Source organism: Nipponia nippon, unplaced genomic scaffold (genome assembly GCF_047370975.1).
Source record: "Nipponia nippon isolate SJK-2023a ecotype South Korea unplaced genomic scaffold, ASM4737097v1 scaffold_12, whole genome shotgun sequence".
Lineage (NCBI taxonomy): Eukaryota > Metazoa > Chordata > Aves > Pelecaniformes > Threskiornithidae > Nipponia > Nipponia nippon.
The window spans coordinates 15,420,915-15,433,213 of record NW_028262313.1 but is presented as its reverse complement, the minus strand read 5'-3'; the positions used below and the strand labels follow the sequence as shown (position 1 = coordinate 15,433,213).

At 47.0% G+C, this 12,299-nt stretch overlaps 1 protein-coding gene across 6 annotated transcripts in view; it reads left to right on the top strand.

The window, feature by feature from the left end:
- The window catches only part of GPC3 (glypican 3), a 170,122-nt gene that overhangs the window by 136,393 nt on the left and 21,430 nt on the right, over positions 1-12,299 (top strand). For all 6 annotated transcript variants that reach the window (XM_087749004.1, XM_087749006.1, XM_087749007.1 and 3 more), the window contains one exon: positions 5,704-5,863. In XM_087749004.1, coding sequence (XP_087605130.1) covers positions 5,704-5,863 — 160 coding nt within the window. The remainder of the gene's footprint in view (positions 1-5,703; positions 5,864-12,299) is intronic.

Here is a 12,299-nt window from a genome sequence, read left to right as displayed (position 1 = left end):
TTCAGTGCTAGAAGTAAAGACTAAAACATTTTTATGGCTGAAGAGTCACACTATAAACTCAGAGCTGCAGTTCACCCCTTTTGGCACCCGTTGCCACAGGCTAGTGTGGAGCCCCAAGAGCAGTGCATGGGGAGGGCGTCCCGGGGCCGTCCCTTGCCCACCCTGCCCAGAGCAGGCAGGAGGTGCTGCCTGGGGCTTGGTCTGCTGAGTATGGCTTCAGCGGTACAAAACTTGCGATGCCTCGAAGCAGGCAGCACGGGGAAGTGCAGAATTTGCTTTTAGAGCAGCTGATAAAACAGCTGATGTGCCCAACTTGTTGTTTTTCCAAGTACTGAAAATGACTTTTCCAGCTCCAAAGCCTGCTTCCACTTTATTAACATTTGATTAGCGATCGTTCCTTGTTGTGCTGAGCTTGAAACAGGAGTACAATTAGGAACAGGTTTCTTCTCTGCCACGTCTGCACTGCCAAGGTGCATTCAACTGGAAGGGCCATAAGGAAACCACAATTTGAGTGTCCTGCCAAAATGGGCTCTTCTGTCCATGGGCTAATGTTGTGGTGGGAAGGGCAGCGATGCCCGCCTGTGTGTGCACGCACATGCGCTCGCTCTTGCAAGACAGAAGTACAGATCCTGGTATTTAAGATATTTTTAAAGTTTTAAATATCCTTATTTTTAAATGGCATTTGGTGCTTGGTGCCAGGGAACATTGAGTTTTTCCTGTAATACGCGTTGCATTTTGTTGCCACCCAAGAGAGAGAAAGCTCTCTAGAGCTTGGAAAGAGGCAAGCGAAGATGATGCTGTTGATGTTGCCTTGAGTTTCTGGTTGCGCACGGTCCTGTGCCACCACGGCCTCCATCCACAGAAAAGATAAACCGAACGGAGCTGGGAAATAGGAAAGTGGAGTGGAGGGCACCAGCAAATCTCATGATGAGGGTTGGTTAAATAATAAAGAAAGTATTTGCTAATAAAAGATAATTTTTTCCATGCTATTTCCAGGGCTAATAAGCAGAGGAAGTGGAGAGAATCGATTCTCCTGTTGCATGCTTGTGTATGATCAGGCCACAAAATTCAAAACACATGAGTTTTCAAAAAGTCCACAACTTCAGCCTTTTAAAATGGGTTCCTTTCCCCAATTCTTGCTTGTGATCAGATAATGACCTTCGTAAGCAAAACAACCCCAGCTGTATTTCATAATGGGAATATACTTCTGTACATTGTAATGAGCTGTTAACAGGGAACAGTATCGTGTGAAAATCTGCACGTTTCCCATGATGCTGCCCTGATTTAAAAGCCATCCATAAATTATTCACTATTGCAGATTTCAAGGTCAGGATTTGCCATAAGATCTAGTTTTTCTCCCCCAAAAACAATGTTTTCAGCAGGCTGGAATTTAAAATAGAACAACCTGACCTGTCAGGAATCTTGGGAGTTGTGTGGGAAGTACAGCGGCATCTGTGTTGGGTACCCCAAAGTGCGTGGCCAGAGCCGGGTGGCTTGTGCGATGCAAGGGGAAATAACACCTTTGGTCCTCCAAAACTCTTTTTCACCAAAGGAAGGCATCCCAAGTTTTGCAGACAGGCCTGAGTTGGTGGGTTTGGTTGAGTTTTGAGAGGTTTCCAGCAGAGCCAGGGGCTGGCTTTCGCTGCTGGGTCCAGTTCCCAGGGTCCCCTTCATGATGCCAAGCAGCACCTGGACACACAGCTGGGGATCCAGAGGAGTTTCTGAACTAAGGCACTTTTTCTGCTGGATGTGAATACTTGATTATTAAGCATATATTACAATCCCGAATATTATTTTAGCTGCAAGTTCAGTCTCCGTCCTCTCCAGCTTTTTAGGTTTGATCGTATTCCAGAGGCTTACTACAAACATGCAAAGAATTTCAGCAAAACTCTATGGAACACTTTTATTAAATTCTTTCAGTCATGCAGGCTAAATTAAATGACAGCTCTGTCCACCAAAAGATTACAAATATCAATCAGACTTCTCCCCTAAACTCATGAAGAAATTAAATATTTTTCTAAAAGTCTTCTGTTCCCCTTAATAATCTGTTTGGCTGTTCTCTTTACTTTACATATTCTTGAAGTATGTTGAAAGGGATGATTTCTGCCCTAAAGGAGCACAGTGCTTGTAGCTCACTGCCGATATTTTATCTGAATTTGTGGGCACAATTTTGGGTGTTGCTCAAATTGATATTTGCAATACCGTGGGCACAGTTTCCAAAAGGAGAAAACAGCTATTAAACTACGGTCCAAGGAATACAATGCTGATTTCTTTTCAGAGACGGGAGATTAATGATAAAAAGTATGTTGCAGCTCTCACTGTTTGTATTAAAATGGGAAAAACAAGACCAGGTGGCTCAGTGGGCTGGTGGGATGGTGAGCTCTGAGTAAAGTGGTTGTAAAGAATGAGGAGTTATGAAGATTTCAACATACGGTGGCCTGTCCAAATCCAGCTGAGTCATTACCCCGTGTTGCCGCATCTGTTTTTGTCTGGTCACTGTACGGTGAATTGTGTAATTCATGCTGGGATGCCCCGGGGAGCTTTTCTTGCAGAAACACTTGGTGTACCGTTCCCATCTGGCTTGTTTTTTAAGCTGTAGGGAGACCACAGGACAAGCCAAGGAACAAAAATGTATATGGAGGCCAGCTGGGGCTGCCCGGCATTCTTCATGCCGATGATTCTGCATCTGACACGGCAGTGGAGGTACCACAGCACTGCCCGCCCTACCCATCCGGAGGGTCACGAAATAAAAGGGATGAGATGGGAAATAAAACTGATGCACATCTGAGCCCGTGGAGCTTGTAGTCAGGAGCAAAGGCCACGTGTTTTTTGCCGCAGTGGTTGTGCAGATGGGAGCCGAATGCCCTGCAGACACCTCGGAGACGCGTGCGTGCGCACAGGCTCCCACAATTAGTGCCCTTGTTTACATCGGGTACATTATAGTATATTTTTGCCATGATGGTTTAGCACAGAAGAGTAGATATGACGGTAAACTCTTACAGCTGGATGAATGGTGATTAAGTTAAAGGTATCTCACTGTTACATACTACTTTAGTGATCACCAGACTGTGTATTTTCCTGCCTCTTACCATAGGCCTTAAACCACAGGACATGAATAAACTGTAATGTTAGGGTACAGTCAGCTCCGCTTGCTATTTAAGGATGGAGAATCTGTGTTCAGTCCGCCAAATACAGCTTCATAAAGCGTGCAGACCACCGGGGAGGTTGTGTCAGGGTTGATGAGCGGGACTGTGGCCGCTGCTCTGGCCAAAACCGAGGCATCTGACAGCGTTCCCGGGTCTGGGTGCACCAACGGAGCAGAGTGGGATTTCCACCCCGCACAAGGTCTCCTGCTAACGGTGCCAGTAGGTTGTGTGTCGCGGGCTTCGTTTCTCCCACAGCCAGATGCAAAATTTGACTCACTGAACCTCCCTGTGGCTCTCAGCAGCTGGGGAGCACGTGGCAGAGGATGGAGCTTTTGTCCTGGGAATGCAAAGAGCAGTGTGGTGCAGGGATGTCACGTTCACTCGATCCAAAGTCGGGGCCCGTGTGGCATTTCTCAGAAAGTTCCTGTTTTATTGTGACTACAAAGGCGAAGAAATTAAGCTGCTAATTTATGGCGTGCCAAGAAAAAAGTAGTAATACAAGAAATGCTCAGTAATTTTAAAGTTTGAAAACACACAATTGAAAAATCCTGATTTTTTTTTTTTCCCCCCACCCCCACTGAGCTTATTAAATCTGAAAATATCCCAAAGCTTATTTCTCTCCACCAGAAAGTTCCTCTGCTGTTTCGGGTAAGTAATGAAAATTGTGCCGCTGAGCCGCGCGGTGGGGTCCCGGCTGGCTTGCTCCGTGCCTTGAATGAAGAGGAGTGAGCATCCTGCCGCTGAGCGGTCGCGGTCCCCTTCCACCACGATGGGCTTGGTTTTTTAGCAATGGTGCACTGGGGCAATGGGCTCAAACTGGTGCGTGTTGTAATTAGCTGCGGTGCGTGGGAGACCCTCGTTCCACCTCGAGCTGATGTACTCTGTGCTGAGGACTGCTGTTAGCTCTGGGCTTCGTTTGGAGGAGAGAAATGCCAGTGATGGTGTATAGGCTTGAGCGGTCGGCACGTTCGGTTCCTGTGCGAGGTCTTCCCCATGCTACCCCCAGCGCTGCGTTTGCCTTGTTTGTTTGTTTGTTTGTTTGTTTGTTGTTTTGTGGTTACGTGGTATTTTGGGAAAGGCCTGTAAATGTGTGAATAAAGTTCCTGAAGAGTGAACTTAACCGGTCTGAGCCAAAGCCTGCTGAAGGCCCCAGACAAGCATCCCCCAAGTTTCAGGAAGATGAGGTGCATTTTGCTTCCGACCGTGGATGTGGGACCGGCTGGACTTTTGCACGTGCCAAGGAGAGGTTTGCTGCGTTGTTTGATGCAGGCGGGGAACCCGGAGGGGTCTCATGTCGAGCCATTTGTTTTTCATTACGTTATGCTCCTCTAATATAAACACTAAGGTATGTGGACATTGCCATGGACAGAGTGAGCCAGATGCCAAAAGCATTCCTCCGAGGCTGTATAAACTTCAGCAGCTAAATATTTTAGAAACTGTTTTCTAAGGCTAGCTTAATAGTTTAAAAATATAACCTAGATTCCAGATATTAAAAAATGCCTTGAAAGGCACGCATATTGCTGCAATAGATGGAACTAACTAAACCTCTGAAGTATGCAGAAAGCTCCCATTTTGCAATATCTTCTCTGTTTCTTATCCTTTTCATATTTTTTTTTTTTAGTGCTGAGATTAAATTCAAGAAGGCTTTTAACAGCAGAGTGGTAGTGATAGAAATTTTCAGCATATATTAACCGGCTGACTCACACTTTTTCAAAGTGGATCTGGGTTTATGATGAAATAGCTGGCTGCTTTCAGCAATAGCAAAATCAGAAAAGTCAGAGGGAAGAGGAAGCCAATAGCTTAAAATGTGTTTAGTCCGTCTTGTGCGCTGCGAAGGGGCAGCGTGGGGAGCTCCCACCCGTTTGGAAAGCAGTCCTGACCCCGTGCTCAGGGAGGTACCCGAATTGCTGTCTCAGGGTGACTAACCTGTCACCGTTAGTTAGAACTCTGCTTTAAAACATCCTTTAAAAGATCCTTTCCTTGTGTCGCTTGGCTACCCCAAAAACTTCAGCTACCATCCTCTGCAATTCAAGAGTGAGGAATGAGATTTTTAGGTTATTTTTGTGGGGTGCCATAAGGACCCGAGAGATCTGTCATTTCCTTTCACACGTGTCACGTCTCAGATGGGAGATAGTCCCTGAAAGCAGTGAGAATCCCTGAACAGAGTTTCCTCTTGCTGCTGGATTTTGCCCCATCTGGCCTAACTCTGGACACGTGTTTTGTAGCCGACCCCTGAGCTCGGGTGGCACTGGGGTCTCGCAGGGCTGGTAGACGTGCTCCAGCTCACGCGATGCTGGGGAGAAGCCAAAGGGCAGAGTTACTCAGTGTGGTTTTTCCTTCTCCTTTTGTTTCTTCCATTGAAGTTTTGTGTGCAGCTTTGTCCACGATGAACCTGAGCTCGTCAGTGCTTTGGCATGAGGAGCGCAATGGGGTCCTGTCCCACCGTCCTGGCACCGCTGAGCCCGGTCCCCCTCTTGTCACCCCATCCCCTTGCAAGCCCGGCATGTAGAGGTAGGAGGGAAGCTGTTGTATGACTGTGGCACCTTGTGTCTTTCAGCTTCTCAAAGGGATGGCTTTGCCCCGCCGAAAAGCTCCAGGCAAAACCCCAGAGGAGGAGGAGGAGGGGGAGAGCGGAGACTGCGATGATGAAGATGACTGCGGTGGAGGCTCCGGGGATGGAGAGCTGCGAGTGAGGAACCAGCTCCGGTTCTTAGCAGGTGATGGGGCCGGTGGTCCCGCAGCGGCTGCCCCTCTCAGGGTTGTGGGTGTTTGTGATGGTGCAGGGAGCTGCTCTCTGGGGTCTGCTCAGGGTCACTTGCTGCAGGCACCACAGATGCTCTCCATGGCCACGGCCCAGAGGCTGTTGATGCCCAGCATCGTGCAGGCTGGCCTTGGTGCCAGCAGGGACAGCAGCTGGAGAAGTAATGCCGCTGCTTTTCCAGGTCGGTTTTGCAGGGGTGTGTTAAGGGCAACTCATAGGAGAGGGTTTGAGACAGGTTGCAAACCTGCTGGCGGTCCCAGAGTCACCCTTCTTTCTCTTTCCCACTGCTGCCCATGCTCATGAGAGTAGAGACGAGCTTTTCTGGTTTCTGGAGGACATCAGAAAGTTGGTAAAGATCATTTGACTGCAGCAAATTATGGTTATTTCTGATCTAGGGTTTAGAAGCCCGTGGTAATTTTTTACAAATAACTCAGGCTCATTTTGCAGAAGTGATTTAGGTACTCAGGAGCCTAAAACTGCATTGCTTGCCAGTATGAGTCATGTCTTTGGTTGCTTTGAAAATGGCCATGAGGCACTCCTACTGCTTTGAAGCTACATAATTAATAAGGTAGTCCATGGTCAGTCATCAGGAGGAGAAAGCGAAGGACCGGCTTGTGACTTGGGCAGTCACACGTGCTGTTGGCGTGTGCCTTCTCCCCAACCCACTGTCCACTGTCATCCTCCTCCTGGCTCTGTGGAGCTCGGCAGCATCATCCGTTTTGCTCGCACGAGCAAGACCAGGCTGTTTGAGGCCACGTCCGTCGTGGATGAGCGGTGTCCGCTGGACGTAGGTCTGCAGGCTGGAGGCTTGGCCCAATTACTGTTCGTTCCAGTGCTGCGCAGTGCTCTTTGAGAGACCAGACAACTGAACCTGGATAAAATCAGCTTTACAGCTTTGAAGTTTAAGAGGCAAATTTGGGCTCTTAAACGAAGCACAGATGTTTATAAATTCCCTTCCATTGGTCTGGGATAATTAAAATATCCTTAATGAAGTGAGAGCTGAAATATTAAATGCCAGTTTCATATCAAAGATTATTGACACATTATGTAAAATATATAAAATACATATATTCAAATATTGGGTATGGGAAAGAAAAGGCTTTTTAAGTCCTCCAATCCAGGTCTGAAAGAGAAATATAGAATTCGGAGAAGGATAAAATGTACTTCATTTCATGCGAGAACTAAATATCAAAGTGTACGTTAAGGAAATACAGGTGATCCTCATCGTCCTGAGCCGAGAGCAGAGATACGTGTTTCATTTTCCATGATCTTTGTGTCACACCTTAATGCTGTTTTTAATGTGTTTCTAATTTCCTCTTATAGCCTTCCCCATAATATCATCAGTGATCTCTGAAGTCGGGTATATAATCCTCTCTGCCTTTTTCTGTTCCTCTAGGCTAGTTTAATTACTGTATTGATCTTCCCGACAACCTGCCTGTCTAGCAATTTAGACCTCTCTTGTCACTGCAGTACACGAACATGTAATAGCAAAAGAGGACTCGTCCTCCCTGTGCTGCTCTTCTGGAGGGTGTTTGCTGCTGCCTTTGCTGCAGGATGGGTAAATATTAACTTTAAAGCAGCAGTGGCTTTGGGACATTGTGTTCCTGGCAGGTTAGGTCTTTCAGGTTGCTGAGTGCGTGAGGTTTGGCCAACACGGCTTTTAGGCACCGACTGGCCTCGGAGGACACGAGCTGTGCCATCGCGGTGGCCAGGGAGACTTTGTGGTTCTTCCTCACTTGCCTGTGCCATAATGCTCTTTTTTTGTGTTTTGCTTTAGAACAGAAAGGCAAAGCTGATCTGACAGTGACAGAATCCTATTTGGTTGGTATTGGATATAAACTGTGACTCTGTTCAAGTTTTATGTTGGAAACAAGCCCGGGAAAAGTTGCTGATGGTGTGGAAATACTCACTTTCAACATTTTTGAGAATGATATTTCTTTTTACTTTGAAAGGGTATTTTTCAATTAATTTTTTTCCATCATATCATATCACATGTACACAGCACGAAATAAAAGGGACCAGAAACCATTCCACATTCTCCCCTCCCCTTTCCGCAAATTCTAAATTTTAGGTTAGCATGCCGATTTGAAATGATGCCAGGCTTTGAAATCTGGAAATAGTTTACAAAATGAACTTTTGCATTTAGTGTGGCTTTATCTCTCTCCTTCCCAAGGTGGTTACCCTGTAATAGAGGCAGAAAGGACTGGGAGTGGCTGGGGTTGAGTTACTGGCTCCCTGGTTTTATCCCATGCTGGATGCTCTGCAGTGTAAAGGCAGGAATGCAGCTGGATGGCTGGGGGGGGTCTGTGTCGTAGCGCACTGGTCAAACCCAAAAACCCCTTTGGAGGAGGGTGTTTGAGTGCCTCTGCCGACTCCCAGGGGTTCGCAGTCGGGGGACGCAGCTTGGGTGCTTTGCTTTCCTTTTCTTAGAGGCTTTGTTCAGCTTAGGAGGAAATTTCCTTGGCCTCGTGATGGCAGTGGAGAACTCCTCCCTTACGAAGGGTTTCCCAAGCCTTGCAGGTGGACTTGGCAATGCCTTGGGGAGGAGGAGAGGTGGGTGCCTGGGGCTGGCGCTGGGTTTGGCTGGCAGTTGAGTGAAAACACTGGCAGAATTTGCCACCTCCGAGGTCTTTGCATCTCTTGGATGCAGTCGGAGTTTCTCCTGCTCGCTGGCGTGGGTACCGCTGGTCCTGCCAGCTAACTGGCAGCTTGGTACTGGCCTCACCGAGATGTCCCCTCAGAAGGTCTTGAAAACGTGGAGACAAGAAAAGAGCAAAAGGAAAAAAAAAAAAAAAGTCAGTCTCAAATACAGACTAGTTTTGATTTATCGCCTGTTGTATAAAATGTAACCTTTGTTTCCTATTTATAATGAGCCTGTAATAACTGGACAGTCAACTTAAACTTTAATGATTTAAACATACTTGTAAACTGTCAAGTCAAAAGTTTGTGAATGACTATAAACATATGTTGGTGAGCGCTATATGCTAATAAATTCATTATTATGTTGCCCCAGTGGGAAACATGGAGATGGCAGGCTTTTTTTTTATGATAGGTCTTTTATTGTTTGTCACATCTGTAACACATTAAGGATTTTGAAGGCAGATAATGTTTACAATAAGGGGGAGGGCTGAAAACCTCCCAGCTCAGAGAAGAGCTCATCTTGTTTGTCAATGGAGTAACTGTGGAGCCGGCACCCTGGCCGTGCAGCTCTAAAAATAGAGCTGTGTACATACACACACATATATTTATGCCACACCAATGGCAAATCATGCCTGCAAATAAATTATAGTATTTTCCCCCAAATTACGAGTCAGTGCAAATGTCTTCCAGGCTGTACGACGCAAACATGTGCTCGCGCACCGCTGGGATCGGCATCCTACAACAGGCACCCAAAGCAAACGGAGCCTGGGGTGGCTGGCGCTTCGCTGCTGCTCCAGATAGCCACCCTCTAATTAGCTCACCTCCGGCGTTCTCGCTCGAGATGCCACCTATAACCAGTGAGCTCGTTGCCAGAAAGCCTGAAAATAAAACATGGGTGCTGGAGAAGCTCCTGCGCCAGGCGGGTGGCTTTAGCAGGCACTGGGGGAGAGGAGGTAGATGCTTTTCGGGGGGGTCTGCAAAGGTGGTGTGGTCCAGCTCACCTGTGCGGGGATGCTGTGCCCCTGGGCATCTCACAAGCTTTGCCAGGAGGAAAAAATTCCTTTTAGTGGCCAGAGCATCAGCCAGGGAATGTTCTGAACGATCCAGCAACTGGGGAGGGGGGGCAGTGGGAGGATGAGGGGAAGATTTACCCTTCCAAAATATCTGTGTTAGGCAGTAACAAAAGTTGTCTTGGGAACAGATGGATTTGGCACAATTAAGTAGAAATAGTTTGTCCTGGGAAGGGAAGTTGGCCTCATCCCATGAGATATGTAAGGATAGATGTGTGCAATAAAGACATAAAGATGGTTCTGCAAGTTTCTGTGTGTAAAACAGCTCCCCTGCCTGGCTGTTCCTGCTGCGTAACCTGTAGTTAGTTTTGCATCTCTGCTCTCCCTTGGTTATTTCTAAGGGGGAGTTTGTAGTTCGAGCCCCCAGGGAAGCCCCAAGTTTTCCTGCACCCTGCCCGTTTGCTGCTCCAGCTGCCGCCACGTGCTGCCGGACCAGCCAGGCAGGCTGGACCTCTGTGTAGGTTTCCAGCAATCCATGCCATACCCAGGTGCTGGATGAAAGTCAAGATCAGCACAGTGTCCCTTGATTTACCCAGATATGTAACTTTTTAATAGCTTCTGGCTTGCTTTGCCACTGGTTTATCCTCTTGGCAGGGTTGTTTCAAGAGCACTCTTCAAATTGCAGGCTTGAGCATCGCCACCTGGGCTGGCTGAGCATGGTTTCTTCCCAGGTGGAAAAACCATTTGTTGGTAACTCCTCTATACATGTTACAAAGGCTTTGTTGCTTCCAAAGGGGAATATGGCCAGGTTGCGGAGCGGGTGATGTCTCTGGCAGCCGCCTTCCCAGAGCGAAGGGGCTGCCGTGTTCGTGTGGCCATGCCCTGTGTGGGCACGGAGTGGGACCCTGCTGTTTTCTTCCTTGCACCGTGTTTTTGGAAGCTGTTCTGAATCCCCGTGAGTTGCAACTTTCATCCTATTCTGCTTTTAAACATCTCCAAATGTCCCAGTAAACCATTCCCCGTTTTAGAGGTCTCGGTGCTGAGATGTCGTTCCTGCAGCTCAGCCTTTGGTAACCTTCCTCTCATCACCCCGTTTTCTCCCAGGTTTGTTTCTGGAGGTGCTGTGAATCTGAGCTCCTACCATCCCCCTGCTGTGGCAGGGAACAGGAGATGCTGCTGCTACTATGACATCTGAATTGCTTTTTCCTGGGGTGCAAAAGGCTGTTCATTTTGGGGAGCAAACGGGTACCGGGCAGGTTTCCCTGCCGAGGCGGTGGCCATGTGTGGCAGCATGGGAGGCCAGGCAGGGCTGCTCTGGGTGCAGCCATCCTGGTTTTTGCAGCCCATTCCTGTGGGAAAGTTTCCTTAGCAGTGGGTATTTCTGCTGGAAAAGGGGATGCTCCCACCCTGGGAGCGCTCAGTTGTCTGCCAGGGCTCACTCCATGCTTGTGCTGGGAGACAGACCAACAGTAGTTAAAATATTTACAAGATCATCCCTTCCCATCCTTTATCATGGTGATTGCTTCTCTGCAAATGCCTTCAGGGCGCCCGTATCTGAGTGGCTAGTACCTGCTGATACGGCTAGTATCTGCTGATACCGCTCTGCTCCATTTAGTGCTGGGTCTTGGGACGTTCATCTGGCTGCTGAGAAAGACAGATTTTTTCAAATACCTGATTGACTTTTAAAATACTCCTTCCGCAGGTGGAAAATGTCCCCATCTGCGTGGATTTTGCTGACAGCGCGGGGCCACGTGGCTGTTGTGCCTTCCCGCTGTACAGCCTGCAGGCTTGGATTGTCCTACTGAAAAATATCATGCGTACAATGTCAATATTTATTGTACGTGGCTCTGCTCAGCCTTCAGCAGAGGTGCCCTGTCCTCAGCTCACGCGGCAGGGTGAGTCGTGTTGGTTTGACACAGCATCCTTCCACTGGTTTTTTCTATCTGCTAAAAGCTTTAGGACTTTTAACTATAATTTTTGTAGCAGCAACTTTTTTTTTTTTTTTTTTTCCAAAGAGGGTGCTGTTGAATGCTTGACTGAAGCAAGGATAGCAGGAGCTTACTGTTTTACAAGACATTTATCCTGTCCCAGGGCAAAAAAATGACAAGGCCAAATGTCAGCTAGATTATCCTGATGGAAGAGCTGGAATCGTACCAACTAAAACAGTGCAATAGCCTGATTATTGCTTTTCTATTTCAAGTGTTTGTGTTTCTTGAAATTTCTCCTTTTAATGAAGATTTGGTTGCATGTCAAGAATTCTTTGTCACTATCCAAATACAAGCTAGAAGATGGAGAGGGAGTCACATGTAGCAGTTCGCTAAATTTCTAATTGAGTGACAAGTTCATTAATTCACTTCTGACGTCAGCAAAAATGATTTTTTTTTTTTTTTTTTTTTTATTGACAGTCCGGGAAAATTATTGGTGGCTTTCAGAGATGAGCTTGCTTATAGCATCCTTCAGCTGGCTGTTTGTGCTGCCGTGACTCTTCCAGGCCTCACGTTGTACATAATTGTATACATTTTGAAGGGTTCTTTTAACTTTTGTGCTGTGATTTCCTCCAAAGAAACAGTAAGTCTGCAACTGAAGAACTAGAAATTCATCTACGTTTGCACTATGAGGAAAGCTACATATATGCAAAAACATGCATGAAATCAGCAAGTAAATCCACTGGACATATGAATCCCATGCTCCTGTTTTTCTGGCTTTGATTTCTTAAAAATTTTTTATATTTTTTTAACTTTT